Source organism: Stenella coeruleoalba, assembly GCF_951394435.1.
Source record: "Stenella coeruleoalba genome assembly, chromosome: 19".
Taxonomy (NCBI): domain Eukaryota; kingdom Metazoa; phylum Chordata; class Mammalia; order Artiodactyla; family Delphinidae; genus Stenella; species Stenella coeruleoalba.
The window spans coordinates 54,352,436-54,375,016 of NC_137165.1; the positions used below are offsets into that span (position 1 = coordinate 54,352,436).

At 48.3% G+C, this 22,581-nt stretch overlaps 2 protein-coding genes across 2 annotated transcripts; one reads left to right on the plus strand and one right to left on the minus strand.

Moving 5' to 3' along the window:
- Window positions 1-1,189: 1,189 nt before the first annotated feature.
- On the minus strand, window positions 1,190-16,651 carry KCTD2 (potassium channel tetramerization domain containing 2). The gene is made up of 6 exons (XM_079905989.1): window positions 16,158-16,651; window positions 14,433-14,541; window positions 11,800-11,891; window positions 7,375-7,470; window positions 5,154-5,279; window positions 1,190-4,028 (listed from the first exon to the last, which is right to left on the minus strand). The coding sequence occupies exons 1-6, from the start codon at window positions 16,494-16,496 to the stop codon at window positions 3,999-4,001; spliced, it is 792 nt and encodes a 263-aa protein (XP_079762115.1). The 5' UTR covers window positions 16,497-16,651; the 3' UTR covers window positions 1,190-3,998.
- Window positions 16,652-16,760: 109 nt separating this feature from the next.
- Window positions 16,761-21,537, plus strand: ATP5PD (ATP synthase peripheral stalk subunit d). Its single transcript, XM_079905990.1, has 6 exons — window positions 16,761-16,822; window positions 18,394-18,524; window positions 18,808-18,904; window positions 20,837-20,908; window positions 21,137-21,199; window positions 21,341-21,537. The coding sequence occupies exons 2-6, from the start codon at window positions 18,403-18,405 to the stop codon at window positions 21,470-21,472; spliced, it is 486 nt and encodes a 161-aa protein (XP_079762116.1). The 5' UTR covers window positions 16,761-16,822; window positions 18,394-18,402; the 3' UTR covers window positions 21,473-21,537.
- Window positions 21,538-22,581: the final 1,044 nt, after the last annotated feature.

A 22,581-nucleotide genomic window follows, 5' to 3' on the forward strand; every position in this document is an offset into this window, starting at 1 on the left:
CAGGGGGGCGCGGGTTCGAGCCCTGGTCGGGGAACTAAGGTCCCACGTGCCTCGCGGCGCAGCCAAAAAATTAAAAAAAAAGAAGGAAAGAAAAGTAGTTGCGTCTTGTTACACAGAAGCACAAAGCTGTTCTTACGAAGTTCAAATGTGCACAGAAGCGTGCTTATGGCTGCGGAGCAGCCCCAAAGTGGCAGAGCTGCTGTTAACTCTCAGCCCCAACCCACCCCGACTGCCCTGTGCTGCTGGGGCCGGGAAGCTGCTGAAGGCATCCTGAGAGGGAGACGGCAAGGCTGGAGGGGAAAAAGGAGACGTGGCCCTTCCTGTTAGAGAAACCACAGCGACGCAGCTTTGCTCCGGCGGCAACAGCTGGTCCCAGCAGTGCGGTTCCTTTGCGGTTTTCCGCGCTCCCAGCAGCAGCCTCACTGAGCCCTGAGATGGCAGCATCCCTCTACAGGGGCCCCCCTCCCAGCCTCGACCGTTTAATGCCAGCCTCTTCCCTTTGCTCCCCAGTCCCAGGAGCGATAACTGTGTCCTGCGACCACTACAGCTGTGACACCCGAGTCCCCTGGGCCCTCTCCTTTCTCCACCACCTGTCGACGACGGCTGTGGTCTCCCGTCGGAGCTGTTACAGCCACACACCTTGCTCAGTACCTTTCTGTGTACACACCACCTCCCCAACTGTAAGCGCCCCATAGGAGGGACGACCTAACGCCTTTTGAGGATCCCACACCCCGCCTGATGCCTTAGGGATCAATACTTGACGTGCTGGTGACTCGATTCTCACCTCACGTTTCTTACCCCTCCCCTTCCTTGCAGAGAAAATGGGCACCCCGTCCCTTATTCTCTTCCAGGAAGACTTTCTTCCCTTGAAAACCACCTCATGCCCGCCCCCTGTCTCTTTCCGGCTCTCTGGTGGGAAGCCCATCTGTCCCCACCTTCTGTTTCTGGGCGCTCTCTGGGTCCTTTCAGATGCAGTCAAATGAAAGCCAGGAGGAAGAAGGCCCAACACCCCCTCAGGCAGTTTTAGCAGCAGGAGAAATCAGGGCTTTGTAAGAAGCCCTGCTAGAAAAAGGTGCAGTGAAATTCATCCCCTGAGGACAGCATGACAATCACCAATAGTGAGTGACAGCAGGAACCCAGGAGCTCGCAGTATCGGAAAACATACACCAAAAGTTTCAAGATTCAGAAGTCTGTTTCATGTCTTTATTGACCAGAGAGAAAAAAAAAAGGGGTCACAGCATTTCAGACTTTATTCAAACACACAAATGGTAACAAAGGGCACCCACAAGTGACAGGCATGGTCCCTAAGGCCTGGCTCAAAGGCCATGCTGGAGGGTGTGGGTGACTTCTCAGCCCTACTCCCTCAGCATCTCTGTCCCTTCCTCCTCTGCACCTCACGGACACCCCTGAGATCAGTTAAAATTGTGCAGAAACTAAGTTACTCTAGAGGAGGTTGGGCCCTGCCTCACTGCCAAAAAAGAGCAGGTTCTGAGGAGAAGATGGAAGCGGGCTTCGGGGTCATCACTCAGGAGACGCCAGGCTGCTCCCTGGGTCTGGCCTGCATCACCCACGGCCTCGGACCTGGGCAGGGAAGGAAGCAGGGAGACACTCCCCACGTGGCAGCCCTGGGCAGCTGGAGAGCGTGCGTCACTGGTCATGTGATACCCCCCAGCCCATGGCCAGACCTCTGCCTGAAGTTACTCCCCCGGAGGGAGAAGGCTTTCAAGAAAAAAACACCAACTAGGTTCATAGAGGGTTTGGGTAAAACACTTTTCCAGAAACCTTAAGAAACGAATCACTCTCGGATTCCTGGAGCATTGGAACAACTGAAATTGTCATGGGGTTGCCGGGAGGAGGGAAGCTTGGTGAAAGGCAGCCCTCTAGTTCCTCAGATCACTTAGCAAGGGGCTCAGCAGTCTTTTCGCAGGCTCCACGGTGGACCTCTGAGAAGCATGATGAAAGAAACAGTGCATCCTGAGGTGCTGGCCCGCGCCTCCTCGCTCCTCCTTGCTGGCTTGGGAACAGAGGCTGACCATCAGGTGAGCCCCAGAAAGCAAACCTGATTGGCCACGAGGCCCCAGATGCAGCTGCTTTCCCTCCTTTCAGTCCGACGGTTCTTATTCAGATCGGCCAAAGAGCACCTCGCCCATCGCTCTGTGCTACTCAGGGCAGCTTTTCCTTGACTCACTCAAAATCTTTTTTTTCCCTGAAAGATGACAGGATGGACATCTGTCACCTTTCTGAAGGGGTGACTGTTTTTATTGTAGGTAGAAGTTCCTCTAACGTTTTACAACTGTAAAAATCCTGGGCTCGGGCCAGACTTCCGAGGTGCCGACGTGCACGTTCACGTTGGTGCGCAGACACGGCGTGTCAGCAGACGCCCTGGATACACACTTCTACCCTACTCTACACAGACACATGAGGGCAACGTGCGAATCCTGGAGAAGGGTTAGGCCACCTGGGCAGGGGCAGGTCACAGGCTCGGAAGACATTTGGCTTAGTCGATAGTCATTTCCAAAACACCATGACCCCAGACCCACGCAGTAAGCAGCTGAGCTGTGGAGCAGAGAGAACCTCAGCTTTGAAGGCGCCCAGGAGCCATGGGCTTGAGGGGCTCTTATGGATGGAGCATTCCCCACGGGCACCTCCCCCTCCTCCAGACCATCTGCCACCCTAAGAAAGTCACCCGGGGCAAAGTCAGGATTCTCTGGTCCCTTTGCGTTCCACGACTGCTCATCGAGACTCAAAAGCTTAGAGAGTCCAGTTACCAGCTCCGAGGGCACAGTCCAAAGGAGGGCTTTCCTCCTCTGGGTCCAACAGCGTTTGATCCTCGACGCCTTGGCACTCCACAGAAAGAAGTGGTGGTGAGGGCTAGGTCAGAGACGGGGGAGTCCTCAGACTGCCCAGCAAACCCACACACACTATGGGGGATGGTGGGGGGTGGGGCTCACTGACGCCGCCCAGGTCAGAAACCAAGAAGAGACACAAATATCGCACTTTTGGTCAAGGCATTTCCAAGAGACGATCACAAAAATGATACCACTTTTGGATACGACAATATAACACATTTGGCAACTTTCAAAGAAAACAGCCGGCCCCACCCCAAGCCATCGAGGGTCCAAAGTCCCTTTACCCTCAGCCCCAGTTTAAAAAGTCAGGGAAGGAAGATGGGCCAGTGGAGGGCAAGAAAAGGCTGCAGAAGCAGTTACATCAACTACCTAAGGCGCCTGTCTGTCTGTCTGATTCGGCGCAGGTGCCACCTGCCTCAAACCTCTTCTTGGGGAGAAAGCAAGCTACCTGGGGGGTCCAGGCTGCTGGAGACAAACGACGCAAAGCTGAACATGGTGGCAGCTGGGTGCCCTGAACCCAGAGCTGCGATCCCCAGTCTCCAACCACCACCAAGGACACCCTATCCTCCCCCTCCTCCAAGAGGCTTTGTTCATAGGAATGTGGGGTACTCTGGCAACTCTATCCAAACCTCAGTTCAACAACCTGAAGCTAGAACCCTTTGCATCTGCTGCATTATTTGGGGGTGCATGGGCCGGGAAAGATGGTGTTACTAAGCGGCTGCTAATGTCCGACGTGGCCCACTCAGGTGGAAACATGGCACGGCGCAGGGAAAAACCTCTTCCTTTGCTCCAGCTTCCTTGAAGCACAGCATATGTGCAAAGACCTAGGCCTTCCTCTTCCCCTCCCCCTAGCCCTAGATCAGCTCCAGCTGAGAACCCGGCCCAGCTGCTCTCATAAAGATTTGTTGTAACATTGGCTAAGAAAACAGAAGCAGGTACTGAAAAGGTATTCTGCAGCCGGAAGCGGCCTCTGTCTTCCGGTTCCTGTGGGTGGGGCTGGGGTTCCTTTGGTTTTGACCAGAACACTTCTCCACCGGGGGGCCAGGCTCAGCTTTGCTTTGCAGTAGCTCGGTTACTGTACAGGAGCAAGATTTAACTTCACAGAGGTGCTCTGCTGGGTTGCTCTCTCGTCGGTTAGGACTCCGGACTTTACATCCGAGATCCTCTCTCCTGAAGAATCTGGAAGGGGAAGGTGGGGAAGAGGGCTGAGGCTTGGAGGCTGAATGCAGACTGCTTTTGGGCGGTGGTTGCTTACCGGACCGCCAAGGGAAGAGAAAGAGCCCCGGAGCCGCTTTCCACTGGACCCCACGGAGCAGCACGACAATCGCTGTTACCCCAGGAAGCCAGGCAACCGCCCCTGAAGCACTGCAGTTGTAAAAGACTTTTGCTGAACACGGCCAGGCCTAAGTTTACGTGTTGTTGGACCACTTCCCCTGTGAGAAAGGACACAGTCCGGGCTCACCACATACTGATGATTTAGAAGCATGTATGTGTGTCTGTGTACGAGGGGGCACAGTGGAGGAAACAAGATAACAGTGTGCAACCATTTTCCAGTAACTTCAGGGCGTCAGGGGGCGGGGGGAATCACAAAAGTAACCAAACACCTTTTCTCTTGAGATGGCAGAGAAAGAGAGAGAGAGAGAGAACAGTTTCAAAATATAAAGGTAAAATACTTTCCAATTTTGAGTTTCAGAATTCTCACCTTATAGTAATTAATGGCCATAAGCTTTTTCATTGATTTGACAGAGGCTGGGAAAAGACTACCCTATTTTGGTTCACATGTCCTAACTAAAAGCCTCTGTCACTGCTCCAAAAGTCCTGATTTAATATACAACAGTCAGGGGCTCCCCGGGTGGTGCAGTGGATAAGAATCCGCCTGCCAATGCAGGGGACACAGGTTCGTTCCCTGGTCTGGGAAGATCCCACATGCCACGGAGCAACTAAGCCCGTGCGCTACAACTACTAAGCCTGTGCTCTAGGGCCCGCGAGCCACAACTACTGAAGCCCGTGCGCCTAGAGCCCGTGCTCTGCAACAAGAGAAGCCACGACAGTGAGAAGCCCGCACACTGCAACGAAGAGTAGCCCCCGCTCGCCGCGACTAGAGAAAGCCCGCGTGCAGCAACAAAGACCCAACACAGCCAAGAAAGAAAAATAAATTACAACAGTCAAAAGGCCAAAATGAAGGGGAAATGCAAAGCTGGCTTGAGAAGGAAAGGGAAGAACCTGTGAGCAACAGTTCAGGCAAGGCCTGCGCAGGGGCTGAGAGCAAAGGGTCAGAGACGAAAGTCGGGTGAAGGAACTTACCTTTGCCTTCTCGCTCGGCTCAATGACAATGCCATTGGTAGAATTATTTAATTCTCTGGAGACAACACAGAGGAATTCTGCCTGATCCTCATTTCCATAGTTATAGGAAGATCCGATGCTGATTAGCTGATAAAACAAGAATATGGTGAACATACAAATAGTGATCTTAAAATATTTAAGTGGCACACAAATCAAACCCTCCTCCTCACTGAACTTTTGCTGTTTTGCTGCTCAAAGGATGAAGAATTCTCTGGGTCTATCAAGGCCCCAGGGGATAACTGGATCCCAGCTGTGCACCAGGCTTCCCCAAAGAAAAGTGTGAGTTCTGCCACTGTCCCCTCACCCAAGCACTTGAAACAGTGCCAAAGGCAGCAGCCAGGATTGATACGGTCACATTATTCCTTCTAGCAAACATTGAGGGGAAATAGAATGCTTCTGTGAATGAAAACGGACACTTGCTTCAGCCAAAACACCTACACAGAGCTGGCTCATCTTTAAGCAGAAGTCCTAGACAGGAGACCGGAGCTCGGGAGGCTCTGGAAAGCACCACGCGAGAGTCACTGAAGAGCTGCTCAAGCCAAATGCTGCTGGAACTTCTAACCTTTTTGGTGAATTGAACTCAGGCTCTAGTCTAAAGAGGAAATACGGATGCAGGGAGGGAGAAGCTGAGCCCGAGGGTGTGGTCATCCTGGCAAGTCCTCAAGGCCTCAAGTCGGGAGACCATGGCTGACTTGCTGTATGACCGGGCTGTGGACACCTCAGCCTTCCTGGGCCTTAACTTCCTCCTCCGTGTAATGGAGTCAAAGGGAGCAGACTTGGTCCTCCAACAGCACATCAATAAGATGAGAAAAACAGGATAAATTATTCATTAGTTTCACCAAGAATAGTTTTAAAAAGTTGTTATAGGGACTTCCCTGGTGGCACAGTGGTTAAGGATCCACCTTCCAAGGCAGGGGACACAGGTTCAATCCCTGGTCCGGGAAGATCCCACGTGCCGCGGAGCAACTAAGCCCGCGCGCCACAACTACTGAGCCTGAGCTCTAGAGCCTGCGAGCCACAACAAAGAGTAGCCCCCGCTCGCCGAAACTAAAGAAAGCCCGAGTGCAGCAATGAAGATCCAATGCAGCCAAAAATAAATAAATAATTTTTTATTAAAAAAAAAAAAGTTGTTATAATATCCTTTGTCTTTGAAACTTTATACCAGGGAAAAACTACTTCTGGAGTGGAAGTATGGTGACATTTTGAAGAACACCTGAACAAGAACTAGGCTGCCACATACAGGTAGCACTGATTCTGCAGTGGAGCTGAGTGTGAGGAATCATCCAGTATTGGTTCTGAAGACAGAGACACCTGTGTGTTTGATCTATAACGTAATACTGTTAACACATAGAGTAACTGTTATGTAAGAAGGTAAGCTTATGGTGACAGTTCAGCTGACCTCTTAAACTCTACCTAAAAACAGGCATGATTCATTGAATTTATAACACAGTCATTCTGTTCATGCTCAGCCTCCCTTGAAGACAACAGATGAACGATTCTGCCATCTAGTGGAAGAAAGCAGTAAAATCCTGGCTCTCAGACACTGTTTTGATGCCTCAGTCAGGTCACAGGCACAAAGCTAAAGAAGAGAAACCCAGAGTGAATGGAAAGGACCTCGCCATCCTCCTTGATGTCTGATCCCTTCACATCACAGCTGTTCACCACGCCGTGCATGGTGGATGGCGCACATACTCGGAATGATGAAGATCTGACCCTGGGATAAGCAAAGGGAGGGTTGTTGCTAAACCCTAGTCTTCTTTAGCTACTTATTCTAGAAGGTGTCAACAAAGCACTTTTTTTTTTAAACATCTTTATTGGAGTGTAATTGCTTTACAATGGTGTGTTAGTTTCTGCTTTATAAACACAGCACTTTTGAAAGGAATCCCTCTGAGGGAAAAAAGCCCAGAGAGGCACTTTCAAGCCTAAACAAACTGGCTGGCTCTCTCTGGGCAGAACCACGCGGAAACTCTGGATATGAAGCTGGGAGACACAAGACTACCCTCAGCTCTCCCCAACTCATCACATCCTACCACGCAAAGAGTCCACGTGGAGCGGCTCTTTCTCCGTTTTGGAACAGGATCACACCTGGCCCCCACCCGACTCCCAGGGTGATTAACTGGCTACAGACGGTGACTGGCTCCGAGACTGAGATACAGGGCTGCTCCCACGAAAGAAACATTACCTGTTCGAATTTCCAACCATCAGACATAGTGGACACCATCTGCGTGAGCTCTTCTTCTTGGCACTGCAGGACTCTGTACACGTGCTTCACGGGGCCCTGTGACAACCACACACAGACTTTGAGGACCGGTTTCAAGGGCACAGCAGTTTGCAGCTGCCTCGGTGAGACTCTCCAAAAAATAAAGACTGGAAAGGAGTTTGCTTGGAATTTTTTTCTTGGCGGCCACCCACTATCCCCTTTGCAAGCAGCACTGTAGTTTTTCAATAAAAACTTACCCAAGAAGAAAATAAGGGGTCCAAGAACATGAATAAAATAAAATAATCCTGAACTCTGGAGGGATGAATCATGTGAGTGACCATATGCTGATAAACTGAAGACTTCATCTATTTCCCAAAGTAGAAAATAAAACTGCTCTGGACAAGAAAGTCACATTTTCTTCTTCAGTCACTATAGCTGACATACACGCTGAAAATGCAGACCATATCTTGGTTTATCCAGAATGATACCTTATATATGGGAATAATACATTAAATAGGGACCCCATAATATACACATGTTCAAGCTATTCTACCCTCTGCTGAAGCTACCTGGAAGTGTTTCAGTGTTACATGGTAACATTCCTGCTATAGATATGTGTACAATAAAAAAATATTTGGTCTTTCTTCCTGGTTCCTTGCACAGACCTCCTAAAACCTTTGGAAACTCGAGTGACAGAAGTATCTTTTGGGGACTTCCCTCGTGGTCCAGTGGGTAAGACTCCTCGCTCCCAATGTAGGGGGCCCGGGTTCGATCTCTGGTCGGGGAACTAGATCCCACATACATGCCACAACTAAGAGTCCGCATGCCGCAACTAAAAGATCCCTCATGCTGCAACCAAAACAAACAAACAAATAAATAAATAAACGGGGGAGTGTCTTTTGTATGCTAATGAGCTGGTCACCAGAAAGACTGAGGGAGTTAGAGGATTAGAACTTTCAGCCCCATCCTGTGACCCTGGGGGAAGGGGGAGGGGCTAGAGATTGAGTTCAATTACCAAAGGCCAATGATATAATCAACCTTCCCTACCAAATGGAATGTCCTGAAAAAAGCGATGGGGTTCAGGGAGCTTCCAGGTTGGCAAACACATCCGTGTGTTGCGCAGCTGGGGGCTGGCGCGTGCTGACTACACGGGGACAGAGGCTCCTGTGCTCAGGACCCTTTAGGACTTCACCCCATGAATCTCTCCATCTGGCTGTTCATTTGTATCCTTCATAATAAACTATAGTAAGTAGAGCATTTCCTGAATTCCACGAGTTAGTCTAGTAAATTACTGAACGTGAAGGGGGCATTGTGGGAGCCCCCGAATTTGTCACCAAGCCAGACAGAGTGCAGGCGGCTGGGGACCCAGACTTATGACTGGCATCTGAGACCCGTGGAGTCTGACGCTGACTCTGGGTGGTCAGGGTAAGGACAGGATTGAACTGTTGGTCACCCAGTTGGTGTCAAAGATTCAGAGAAAGGCCATTTGCTGGCCAGACTCAACTCTCTAGAATGTAAGTTAGAACCGAAAGCCAAAAGGCAGAGCAATTCAAATCGATGCCCCACGGCTGCAGCACTAAGGCCCCTGCACTTCACTGACACTTGTGATCTGGCCCATGGGGGACGAGACGCCAGTCACGAGAGAGCCAGGGTGGCTGCAGGGAGGCAAGCTCGCCAGATGGAAGTTCCAGTTCCCAGAAGGACAATTACAGGCGCACAGGAGGACTCGGTATTTAGCAATCTGGGACCATTCAGTGCTGGGTGCAAAGCTGCACACTCACTGCCCATCCCAGAGGGCATAAGGCACAAACAGCAACCCAGGTTCACAACAATGACTCCTGGTCATGGAGAGAGGGGTCAGTTATGTTCAGTCGGATTTTAAGGAAATATGGACTGTTCCCTTAAGAATGATGAAAACTTAACACTTTTTCAAAAGGACAAGCTGGCTTCAGCTACCTAGAAAATTCGTTTTAGAACAACTTGGGGAATACTGGAAAAATAAAAGCAGCTACTGATCACCGAGTGCTACAAGCCCCAAGTGTGACACCCTTCTCGTCTAGTCTTCACTGCAGTCCTGGAAGGCAGGTGTTGGCTTCCTTCTACACATGGGACACTGGTGTTCGGAGCACAGTATCTTGTCCAAGCTGGACAGCGATTAAGTGGATTGGAGGTAGAGCTGGGACTTGAGCCCAGATCGGCCTGACAACATTATAATCTTTCTTGTATACTTTGTCCTTCTAAATGAGGTACAGCTACCATTAAACAAGGTGCTAAGGTAAAAAAAATTTTCTTCCATGTAAAATACAGGACAAATCTTCTGACAATTCCAATTTCGGAAACAACCAGATGTTTTATATTGTAAGATGGAGAGCATCCGAAAGACCTGAGAGTGGCCACAGCTGTCAAAGTCCCAGGTATTTAAGATATCTGTGCTGCCTCTTTTTTATTCTCTTCCAAAGTAAACCATTGGTGCTCTCAAATGCACCAAGATTAATCACCTAGCAAAAAATACTACCAAGGACGGCAGAGTAATAGAATGGTGGCAGCCAGTAAAAGAGGTGTGAGGTCACTGAGAAAGGGCAGAGTAGGTCCCCCACATCTTGGGCTTCGCCCTATCGTCTGCCATGTGCGTCTCCTTTCAAAGCAGACAAGTTAAAGGAGATAACGTGTTTGAAGGGACAGCCACGGAAATCCACACTCAGCCTTAGAGCCACTTGGGACAAATGCAAAAGGGGACGTCATTGAACAACATCAAATCCATTGCCCAGAGTTCCACTAAATAAAGAGGACAGATGGAAAGATCAATTAACATCAAAAGGGTCTTGACATTCCTAGAATAAAAAAGCTTCCAACTGGGTATAAATCCACAAGCCTCAGAATCTAGAGAACTAATTAACTGCTGTCATCAGATAGAAATCTAACGATGCTCTCAAGGAATTTGCTAATGGCAAAGAACTGAGTGTTCAGGGGCCATGATTCGAATGGTTTCAAATGACATACTCTATGGTACCATCAATATTTATATTAAGCAATCAAAGGGGTTTTTTGGAATGTGGAAAACTGAGGATGAGGCAATATTCTCAGAACGTCTGATCTATTAAGTGTCTATAATAGTGAAAGATGCCATGTAAATATACTATGAGATGGCAGAAAGACTGGTGACACTAGATCATATTTCATATGGTAATCTGCAAACCAAATACAAGTTCATCTTTGAACATTAAAAAGAAGCCTTTCAGCCATTGGGCAGATGTAAGAGAACTAAATGAATAAGCCTTTCCACCTTTGCAAAGTGCTAGAGATAAAACGTATAAGAGAGTTCATTTTTTAGCATAGGTGTCCGTTATTCATCCAGATAATTCCATTTAGAGCCAGAAAAATTTTGATATCTGAAGTCTTACACAGAAAGAGCAAGGAACTATTTTTTACTTTTGAAAAGGAAAATACTGCCTTCTTATTTCAAGGAAAATTCTATATTGCAATAGATTAGATCTCAAGGAAGCGACCACCACCGGTATCTGATGGGATAAGAGGCAAGTCATGCTGGAGTCCAACTCTGCCCCGTTACCGCAGCTAAACTCTCTTAAAATAGAGCCTAAATACACGAAAGGGAGTGTCTGTGTTTCTTGCTAGACTTTAAGCTTCTTGAAGGCGTGGACCTTCTCCTATCAGTTGGGGTCCCCAGGGCCTAACAGAAGCTATTGTGGCCACTTACTTAGGACACATGATGGGTGACGAGACATGAAATGAGGTAAGAGTGCCTCACTGCCTTCCGTTCTGTTCTCAAACTATGTGGCAAATTCTGTTTGATTTTTGTTACCATATCTACTAGGTTAGCATAAAAATCCAGACTTCGTAATAAAAAGAGAAGCTTGACATTATTTTCTTCGAAGCATGATTCGCAAACCACTTGCAAAGTCTATGCCATGACTGGTTTCAAGAGGCTGTCAGGAGCTCGATGTGACATGGCCACAGGCTGAAGGCTGGTCCTAATAAACAGAAGCCAACAGGCGGAAGCAAGGCCTTGTTTGGCCTCCACGTGGACATGAAGGGAGACAGATACTCCGCCGGAAAGAACAGGCTTTGAACCTCAAGTGCAGTGGCTCCTCCCACTGCCAAATGGAGAGCGGCCACAACCTCCCGCTCTGCTAAGGGGACACGGGGCTGTTTCGTCTACTTTGTGATTTCTTCTCCTCTGTTTCCTTGTTCTGAACAAGGCTGGCAGAGTACACGCTGTCTGTCTGGCAGACGGGCGGTGTTCCGCACAGAGACCTCCGGCTCTACGGGGAAAGGCAGGGCTCTGGCCATCATCCAGAGATCACATCATCCATTTCAAGTCACACCCAGACACATGGACAAAGAGAGCCACTTGGGATAGCTTCCCCTTAAGAGCTCAAAACCCATTACCTGTGAAGTTCTGTTCTCGTTGTCCCGTATCCTTTCCTTAACAAGTCGCACGAGAGACGCAATGTTATAAAACTCCGCTTCCTCCAGCACACCTAGAAGGACCAAAACTGTAGTTAGATGTGTGTCAAGTCCCCAGAAGACGGCAGGAAGAGGCTGGAGTTCATGAGCTTGCTAAGAACTCTATCTTTCAAATGCAAGTCTAGTCTAACTCCTTCAGCCGGGGAAACGTTCCTTTGCTGTTTGGTGCGCACCCGTGACCTTTTCCCCAGTGGCAGAGAGTCAACAGTGCTCTGTTTACTCCGTTTCACCCCTGCAGCTTCCCACCTGGCACCTTCCCCTGCTCTCCCTGCACCTGCCCGTGAGCTGCAGGACACCTTTACCATATGTCACTTAGTTCCTGGAACTAGTCCCACTGGACAACTCTTGAGCTTGCAATTTCTGCCCAGTTTGTCCTAAAAATGACCAAAGGTCTGTGTGTTTGTGTGTGTGTGTGTGTGCGTGCGTGTGTGTGTGTGTAAATTTATGTGGACCAAATTTAACAAGATGCTTATTATTTGAACAATATAAGAGGCAGTCATTGAAAGAATCCCATGCATAGGACTTCCCTGGCGGTCCAGTGGTTAGGACTCGCAGCTTTCACTGCCAAGGCCCTGGGTTCAATCCAAAAAAAAAGAATCCCATGCTAAACAAAATCAAAGGCCTGGGCTTCCCTGGTGGCGCAGTGGTTGAGAATCTGCCTGCCGATGCAGGGTACACGGGTTCGAGACCCGGTCTGGGAGGATCCCACATGCCGCGGAGCAACTAGGCCCATGAGCCACAACTACTGAGCCTGCGCGTCTGGAGCCTGTGCTCCGGAACAAGAGAGGCCGCGACAGTGAGAGGCCCGCGCACCACGATGAAGAGTGGCCCCCGCTCGCCACAACTAGAGAAAGCCCTCGCACAGAAATGAAGACCCAACACAGCCATAAATAAATAAATAAAACAAAAACAAAATATCAAAGGCCTGAGACAGGATAACTAAATGGGATGTGTGACCCTGCACCAGGAATAAAATTTGCTATGAATACCATTAATGGAACAACTGATAAAATTAGAATATAAGCTATAGTTAAGGTGTTCATCAATATTAAGTTTCCTGAATTTGATAACTGTATTGTGGTTATGTGAGAGAATGTCCTGTTCTTGAGAAGTACACACTGCAGCATTAAGGGGTGAAGTCTGTAACCTAGTCTCAAATAGTTCTGAAATAAAAACTAGAAGAGGGAGAGGAAAAAGAGCGGGGAGGAGGAAACAGAGAATGTATTGTAATGCAAATATGACCAAAAAATGTTAAAAATTGGTGAATCTGGGTAAACGGAGTTCTTTTCTCTAAATCTGAAATTATTTCAAAATGAATTTTTTTAAGGCATTAGAAAAGATGCTTCAGATTCCTCTTTTCAAGAAACAAGAGTACCCATGAGTTGGTAATTGCTGAAGCTGGATGCTGGGTGGAATTTACTGCACTATTCCCATTACTTTGTATGCGTTTGAAATGTTAAGGAGAAAAAAAAAGGGAGAGTGATTCCTCTTGACTGGTTTTAGCAGCAGTGTTCTGCAGCCACTTCATTAATTAGCACGGCCATTACAGCTTTCTCACGCAGAGCTAAAGCTCCCAGGTCAGGGTGCCCTGGCTCTAGGGGCAGGCCCCAGTCTTCAACGGAATGCCTCAGTGAGACCAAGGTAGCCTTTTATTTTTTATTTTTATTTTTTTTTAACATCTTTATTGGAGTATAATTGCTTTACAATGGTGTGTTAGTTTCTGCTTTATAACAGTGAATCAGCTATACATATAAATATATCCCCATATCTCCTCCCTCTTGCGTCTCCCTCCCACCCTCCCTATCCCACCCCCAAGACAGCCTTTTAGAAAGATGTCTAGACCCACTTACGGTCCAAATGCTCTACAAACCAAAAAGATGAGTCAAATAACGATGCACCTGACAACGGGCTGGAGAATGAATTAGGTCAGATGCAAAAATTTACAAGGAAGCATGAGACCAGTCTTAAAAGAAATGAGGCCAAGCCTTTATTATTATTTCTTTTACAGCTGCAAGTTCAAACTAAAATTGAAAGTACGAATAGCTAAATGTCAGAGATTTGTTGCTTCAGGCTGTGGACATTCACGGCTAGCAATAAGTAAATGTAAAAAGGGGTCCTGACAATTCTGCAGGTTCAGAAAAAACTCCAAAGCTATCTCCAAAGCTGAGCTACGTAGCTTCCTTCTCCCGAAGGAGGCTGAAGCGAACCGAAAGGGGCTCCTTCAAGACCCTCTCGGACGAGAGGTAATTGGAGGCTCCCTATTTATTTTCGTAAAGCTTTCCTACACTATCTACTGCACGTGAGTTTGATGAAAACCTCAAAATTCAAATCTCAGGACTTCCCTGGCGGTCCAGTGGAATGACTTCTCGCTCCCAATTCAGGGGGCACGGGTTCAATCCCTGGTTGGGGAACTAAGATCCCACAGGCCGCACGGTGCAGCCAGAAAAAAATAAAATAAAATAAAATCTGTGGGGGAAAAAAATTTCAAATCTGTGAAACAGCTCTAAAGATTTGACCTGAACTTTGAAAACGCCCAATGCAAACATCGTTCTTACCTTCTTCTGCCAACTCCTTCGTAATGATGAGCTTCCCATGGCGGAGGTAGTTCAGGATAGGACCAAAGTAGGTAGGGTCCCTGTCAATCAGATAGGCCCCTGTCTCGTCCTGTCAACCAAACATAAGGGTATCACTGTGGAGCTTTCAGGCTAAGTCAGGGCAGGGTTTCCACCTCTCTGTCACAATACACGAGTGAGAGGGCAAGTTTTGCTAGATATTTATCACAAACTATTGGCAAGAAGCCTAGCTTTGTGTATCTTGTACTTCAAGATCATTTCAGGGAGGGTGTTACAGATGTACAGTCATATTCATCATCTAGGCATTAACTTGAACTTCTAAAATTTTTACTCTGACGCAATTACCAACATTCTTCCTTCGGGATACTTGTTATAAAGAAACCGAGGAAGAAAATGCCATAGTTGCATGATCTAAATTTTTGCTTGAGATGGACATTCTGACTTCTCTATTGTGCCTGAATCACATTCCTAATTCTAAGAAAACCTCTGTTCAGTTGGCAATGCTCCAGAACTCAGGGCCAACAACCGTGGGAGTCTGCATTGGCAGCTGTAACTCACACACTCCAGATCTGTGCCCACAGGAAGCTTGGCACAGCCAGGACTTGGCTCTGAGCAGTTTTAATCCTACTCATCTTTACAGTAAAGGGAACAAGAAGAAACTGGCTTCTACTGCAACAAGGACAATTTGGGGGTAGATCAAATAATTCCTTTAGAATAAGAAAGGTTTTGGAAACTCTTTAAAGTAAGGGCAGGACAGGTTTCCTTCAATCTGAGATTTATTACAGGAGAGGCAGGAGATGAATAAGTGAAATCAACCAATGTTTACCCAACTCTAGCTCTGTTGCAAGGTAACAGCTAAGTGCTCTATGGGATACAAGGCGCTGTAAGCAATGATCAATGCTTTTAAGTCGGAAACTAAAAGATGAACGTGTAAAGTTAAAAAAACAACTCAGACAACAGCTCAAACTGAAAACGGGTTAGGCGCCTTGTCACCTCTCAACTCTCTGGTTAGCAGCCATGCAACTTGCCCAACAGCACTCTCAGGGTTTCATTTTCCCTGGTCTTAACGGGTCAGCTTAGGTTTGCACTGGCAAATGACAACCTCTTTCCAAGGAACGTATCTGATCTCAAATATCGACCTAAAACAATGACAGTTACCAGACAGGAGCTCAGGGACCAGGACCACAGGAAAAGAAGTGTGATATCATGAGAAGCACTTCCTGCAGCTGTCGAAGCCATCATCAGACCCAGGCTTTCACCCAACTTGGCAGAGGGGTCCGAGAGGAAGTCTGAGAAAGCTACAAAGATGCCTTAGCTCACCCTGACCCAGTTCTGGATGCATCTGGCACAGGCGGTGAGGGGCTGACGAGGAGCCAGGGGAAAACTCATGCAGACCTGAGGGGCTGGGATGAGAGGTGCAGAGAGGAATACGGAGAAGGGGTGTGGAATGGGTCTCGTGGGTGAAGGTGGGCACAGTATGGGGAAGGAGCCGCTGAGAACGAAGGGTGGCGTCAGAGAGAAAGCCCGCGTGCGCCTGAGGATGGGGGAGAATAGCCCCGGGGGTTAGCCTGGCGGGGAAATAGGAGGAGGAAGGGGTCCCGGCCCGAGGTGCCCGCCAGTGAGAAGCGTGTTGCAGGAATCGGGGGACAAGCCTAGGAGGAACGAGGGGGTCTGAAGGCCGGGGGCGCGCCCGAGGGCGGGGCACACCTTGTCTGAGTCCAGCTCCGGGTCCTCCTGGCAGCAGAGGCGGCAGAGAAAAGACTTGGGCTCCCGGCCTAGGGTCTGCCTGGTGGTCACGAAGTAGGTGCCGCCCACGTTCAGCCGGACCCAGCGGGCGGCTCCACCGCCCCCTGCCCGCTCGGGCGGTCCGGGACCCGGCTCCAGCGGCTGCGCGGCGGCGGTGGGCTGGCGGCCGTGCCCGCGGGGCGTGGGGCCAGCGGGGCGAGGGCTGGGGGGCCCGCGACCCGGGCCGCCACCGTCGCCCAGCCCACTCCCGCCACCCCCTCCCAGCCCCGCCATCGCCGGGTCCAGTTGCAGCTCCGCCATCTTGGGCCGCCACCGCCGCCGCCGCTGCCCGCGCGCCGCCGGGCCGGCCCATCTCTTGGCAGGGAGAGCCGGGCCGGCCCATCGGCGGGGGAGGGGCCGGCGGAGAGGGACGGGAGCGCCCCCAACCAGCTCCCGGGGACCCTGGCAGTAGAGGCTAGGCGCCCGCCTTCGGGGACGGGACTTCCGGAACCAGCCCCCATCACCATTGGCTGATCTGAGAAATAGGGCCCGCCCCCTTGGCTTTGGGGCTGGCTGAGGGGAGGATATCCGGTGATCCATTTCCGTTCTTTGGTGTTGTGGACTGTGGGCCGCTGGGGTCGGTGAAGGTGAGTGAGGTTTGGGGCGTTAGGTCCGACCCCAGGGGGTTCCTCTGCTCTGCCGCCTGCAAACCTCGGCCCGACCCTTGTCGCGCCCCTACCGAGGACGCCGGGCCCTGCGGTTGCCCTGCTGGCAGTGTCCCGGCTGTAGCTGCTGCTCCGCGCTCCCTTCCTTTCCCTTCCCCCGAGCGCGAGGTCGCAGGGGCCAGTCTGTGACCCTGCCGCGTCTGACTTAGGCACTTCCACTAACCTTGTCTCGTCCAGCCCGACCCCAGCCTGGCCGACTTCAGTAGTCCGGTTTGGAGACTGCGGAAACGTTGCCGGGAGATCGTTTTAGCTTGCTGAGTGACACCCAGCAGGCTGGAGGGCTGTGCCCTTCCCTCCTGAAGGTTTCAGCATTCGAGCGTGTGGAGCTTTCAGAGCTTCTCAAGTGCAGGGTTCATTTACCGATTCAGCAAATATTCACTGAGCACCTCCTGTGCAAGATCTGTTGTTCTAGGCGCTGGGGATTCAGCAGTAGATAAGAGACAGCAATCCATTTATGAACCCTATCTTCTGTGCTTGGAAAAGTCTCTGTAAGGGCACTTATTTCTCTGGTGTATTTAAAGAGATGCCCCTCACCTCCACTCCAGGAAACATAAGCTATCCTGAGAGTGAAAGGAAGCGGCAGGTGTTGGATACGTGTCTTGAGATCCTGGGGAAGATTTCTTCCATCTTCCTTGTAATCCAGCCCATAACTTGTAAAGACCTTTGACATTTCAGTCTTTTTCCTAATGTTTGACATTGATCTTATTTAGTTTAAGTTGACTATTTTCCCATATTCTATCCTGGTTTTAAAAAAAATGGCTGTAATCACTTTCCATCTTCTCTCACATTCACACATGTATTGAATACCTTTTTTAAGCGTATTGCCAGTATACTCAGGGTTTGTGCTAACACTGCAGGGGATCATCAGACATGAATAGGAAGGTGCAGGTGTATTACTAATCTGACAGGGAGCGGGTAGAGAGCCCCTTAAGTTTGTATAAGATTGTAGAGCAAATTGATGTGCACAATTACATCTGATATTTTTAACAGCCTTCTTAGGTAAGCAGGGCTATTATCCCCATTTTTCAGGTGAGGAAATTTTGGTCGAGAGTCTGCCCTATTTAACTAAGCCTTGTTGAAATGGGGGTATGTGTCAGGTTCTATGCACTGGAGAATCAGTGAATAAAACGCAAACTGAGTGGAAATGCATTTAAATTATTTTATGTAATGCATGACTGTTGCATTACCAGTATTTCCAAAGGTACATGGAGTGCAGACACTAGAGAACTGGGCTTTGATAGGTTAGGAATTGGGGAATAGGGGGAGGACCATCTAGTGGGGAGAGAATATATTTATATGCCAGGTTGCACACCTTGAATTTGAAAAGGTAAATTGTCCTCTTTCTGATTTAGTAATCCTAATTCCTTTAGTTGACAGATATACCCACACATATGATGCTGATCTATTTCTGAAATACCTGAATGTTTCTAAGATGCCCTTCAGACGATCCTCTCCAAGAGTCCTGTTTTGATCTGACCAGTTTTATTTTCTAGGCTCTCCAGATGGCTGGACGGAAACTTGCTCTAAAAGCCATTGACTGGGTAGCTTTTGGGGAGATCATACCCCCCAACCAGAAGGCTGTTGCTAACTCCCTGAAATCCTGGAATGAGATCCTCACCTCCAGGTCAGTACCTTGCTGAGAGGGAGCCTCTTAACCTGTCACTTAATGTGGAAACAAAATGTGCTTTGGAATTGCACATGAATTTTTGATGTTCTTCCGGCAGAAAGTATAAAGAAATCCATGCATTTTCCAAATACAAGTAATTTTTTTGCATTCCTTTGATCTCCCTCCAAGGGAAGAGTGTGATGATAGCCCCAGGCCATAGGAATAAGGAACAGGGAAATTGCTGTGTGAATTTTTTGTTGCTCATGGAACAATCTTAACTTTTGCTTTTCTACGTGATCAGGTTGGCCGCTCTGCCTGAGAAGCCACCTGCCATCGACTGGGCTTACTACAAGGCCAGTGTGGCAAAGGCTGGCTTGGTGGATGACTTTGAGAAGAAGGTGAGACTTCAGGCAACTAAAGTTCTGGTCTTGTAACACGTCCTGCTTGGGGAGCAGGACAGTGGACAGTTACACATGCAGGATGACAGGGGGGAAAGAGGGGTGGAATTAACACCCAGAATCCAAAGGAGGCTCAGGAGAGATGGGTGTGGCCAGAGGTCTTGTGATGATAGATTTAAATGGTAAATAGGTGCAGAGACTTCAGGGTCTCTTCATTCAGCTGGTTTCTTATCCAAGGAAACGGTATGGCAGAGCCTTAACCTGGGAGCCAGAGGGCTCTTGAGTTGGATGTTTCTGGCCAACTCTTGAGTTCCTTCTTAGCTCCCCACCTGTCTCCTTTTAGAACAAACGTAACATTATTTTTCTATCCTTTTACTGTTTTCCTCTTTTCTCTGCTGTCTTTTTTAATGTCCCTTGGAGCTGTGACCTCTTGCTCACCTATCCTCTTCTGATGTTAAATTTCAGCATCTGTAGTTTGTTGATTCAACAGTTGCTTATTGAGGGCCCACTCTGTGCCAGGTGCAGTGCTAAGTGCTGGGGCCACAACACTAAGCTGTCTTCTAAGGAGACCATCTCCTCCATCTCCATTATGCAAACATGACTTACGCCAGTCCACTACGGTTTCTTTTAAAAGAGAAATCAGGGGACTTCCCTGGCGGTCCAGTGGTTCGGACTTTGTACTTCCACTGCAGGGGGCACAGGTTCAATCCCTGGTCAGGGAAGTAAGATCCTGCATGCCGTGTGGTGCAGCCAAAAAAAATAATAATAATAAATAAATTTTTAAAAAAGATGAAAATCAAAGAGATTTTATATATTTATCATTGGAGAGCGTTGTTACACTGTAGTAATTAATGCTGAACCATAGTGTAGTGAAACCCAAAGTAATACATTAGAAAAAACACAATAATTTTCTAAACCTGTGATCTGGGTAATACAGAGTTGCTACTCAACATCTAATAAAGCTCTTACTTTCTATCGTGAATTATAGAACACTACGTTTCTTTGGCTGTGTTGGGTCTCTGCTGCTGCGCGCGAGCTTCCTCTAGTCGCGGCGAGCGGGGGCTACTCTTCATTGCGGTGCGCAGGCTTCTCATTGCGGTGGCTTCTCTTGTTGCGGAGCAAGGGCTCTAGGCATGCAGGCTTTAGTAGTTGTGGCTCATGGGCTCTAGAGCGCAGGCTCAGTAGTTGTGGCGCACGGGCTTAGTTGCTCCATGGCATATGGGATCTTTCCGGACCAGGGATTGAATCCATGTCCCCTGCATTGGCAGGCGGATTCTTAACCACTGTGCCACCAGGGAAATCCTAGAACACTACTTTTTATAAAGCCATATGTTTTTAGGGAAACTTAGGAGTGACATAGAACTGATAAATGTGTAAAGTAAATTTTTCTGGATTTTTGTATATAATCATCTCTAGAACTCTGGACACTGAGGATTCATTATGCTGTGGTCAACGTCAAATACGTTCCAATTCCAAATATCTCAATGAATGAGCCTTGTCTTTTACAAACATATGCCAAGCTGGGCAACATCAGTGGATTTTCTAAAAATAATGTAAACGTCTTCTGTTCAATGCTATTTGAGTGCAATAAAATGCAGAATTCTTAAAAGAAAAAACAGATCAGAATTTCTTTAGAACTGCAGGGTTCTTTGAGGTCATCAAGTCCAACTCTCTTTATCAGGTGAAGACACTGAAGCTCACTGTAATAAAGAATTGTCCAAGGTCTCCAGTTAGTTAGTGATGGGGCAGAGAAGAACCTTGAGCTTCCCTTGGTAGTTTAATACTCTTTCCACTACGACGCCCTAGATGCATGCTGGTTTCCTCCCTGAACGGAGAATGTGTTTTTATACGCTCTATTACGATTAGCAGCTTTGAGCCCTTTTGGGGGGCTCTTGGTTATATTAACGACAACTCACTGTCACTGTTTTGTAGTTTAATGCCCTGAAGGTTCCTGTGCCGGAGGATAAATATACTGCCCAGGTGGATGCTGAAGAAGAAAAAGATGTAAGTATTGGAGGCTCTTATTTATTCTAAAATTCTCTTAATTCTGTTTCTTCCTAGTAAGGTTAAGGTGGAGTGACTTTAAAGGATCAATAGAAAGGAATGAACTATTAATAAACGCAATAACATGGATGAACCTCAGAATAATTATGTGAGTGAAAGAAACCAGCAGGGGAGGACATACTGTGTGATGACGTTTCTGTAAACAGAATTTCTCCCTTCTCTTAAAAGGTGAAAATTTGTGCTGAGTTTTTGTCTCTCTCTAAGACCAGGATTGAGGAATACAAGAAAGAGGTAAGGATGAGCCTAGGCCTTTGCTTATATTTCCTCTTTCACGGCCACACATCTTTCACCTAGTGGGGGTAACCTGCCTTGGTTTCTTTTTTGCATCTCTGCAGCCCTATTTATCTTAACACAGTTCCCGTCTTTTTCTAGCTGGAGAAGATGAAGAACATCATTCCATTTGATCAGATGACCATTGAGGACTTGAATGAAGTCTTCCCAGACACCAAATTAGATAAGAAGAAGTATCCCTACTGGCCTCACCAGCCAATTGAGCAATTATAAACTTGAGTCTGGGAGAAAGCTCTGGCCCTTGAATTATAAACTCTGGACATTAAAAATAATTATATAGTGCTGTGTGTGTCTGCTCCTTTGCGGTTGAGGTAGTTAAACTCTGGAGTTACCTCACTGGGAGCGGAGTTTTTGTTAAAATGGAAAGGTGTACCTATAGGTGTGTGCTGTTGCCTAATGGTGAGGGCCTGTAGGAGCCAGTTGCTGAGCCCCCAGGGCTGCTGAAATCTTAACAAATAACAGTAGGGTCGATGACAGTGTTTTTCAATGGAATATGGTAAAGAGGAATCATTATCTACTGATTGCCTTGAACTTTCTCTTTGCTTTCAAACCATTGATTCCTAGGGAGTGCTTCCTTCTACGTGTCCATGAGTAAGTCACATGCAGATGTAACAGCAGGGCGAGTAGCAGCAGGGATCTACTTTTCTGTGCTTCAGCTCTTCAGTTTAAATGTGGTATGAAAAGAAATTTTGTCACAAAGTTAAAACCTGTTATAGCTTTGTATATGAACGTAGGAAATTATTTTAATTCCATTGTTTCATTAAAAAAGATCCTAGGGCTTCCCTGGTGGCGCAGCGGTTGAGAGTCCGCCTGCCGATGCAGGGGACACGGGTTCGTGCCCCGGTCCGGGAAGATCCCACATGCCGCGGAGCCTTCGCGTCCGGAGCCTGTGCTCCGCAACGGGAGAGGCCACAACAGTGAAAGGCCCGTGTACCGCAAAAAAAAAAAAAAAAAAAAAAAAGATCCTAGTATTGATTGTAGTTAGCAGGACTCCTGAGCAATGCCAGGAAGTGTAGGTGGTTTAAAGTAAGATGAGGTGGTGGGGGCTTCCCTGGTGGCGCAGTGGTTGAGAGTCCGCCTGCCGATGCAGGGGACATGGGTTCGTGCCCCAGTCCGGGAAGATCCCACATGCCGCGGAGCAGCTGGGCCCGTGAGCCATGGCCGCTGAGCCGTCCGGAGGCTGTGCCCCACAACGGGAGAGGCCACAACAGTGAGAGGCCTGCGTACCGCAAAAAAAAAAAAAAAAAAGATGAGGTGGTGGGAAAAGTTCTATTGCCCTTGAAGTCAGAGGACCTGGTATGCCTATTGCTTATGCCTGCCCT

What these genes read in the sequence shown, in the direction of transcription:
- ATP5PD (XM_079905990.1), top strand. Translation starts at nt 18,403, where the DNA reads ATGGCTGGACGGAAACTTGCTCTAAAAGCCATTGACTGGGTAGCTTTT. An exon ending in AATGAGATCCTCACCTCCAG is followed by an intron (nt 18,525 to 18,807) that starts GTCAGTACCTTG and finishes CTACGTGATCAG; the next exon opens with GTTGGCCGCTCTGCCTGAGA. An exon ending in TGGATGACTTTGAGAAGAAG is followed by an intron (nt 18,905 to 20,836) that starts GTGAGACTTCAG and finishes ACTGTTTTGTAG; the next exon opens with TTTAATGCCCTGAAGGTTCC.
- KCTD2 (XM_079905989.1), bottom strand. Translation starts at nt 16,496, where the DNA reads ATGGCGGAGCTGCAACTGGACCCGGCGATGGCGGGGCTGGGAGGGGGT. An exon ending in CGGAGCTGGACTCAGACAAG is followed by an intron (nt 14,542 to 16,157) that starts GTGTGCCCCGCC and finishes TTTGGTTGACAG; the next exon opens with GACGAGACAGGGGCCTATCT. An exon ending in AGCCGAGCGAGAAGGCAAAG is followed by an intron (nt 4,029 to 5,153) that starts GTAAGTTCCTTC and finishes TTCCCCTTCCAG; the next exon opens with ATTCTTCAGGAGAGAGGATC.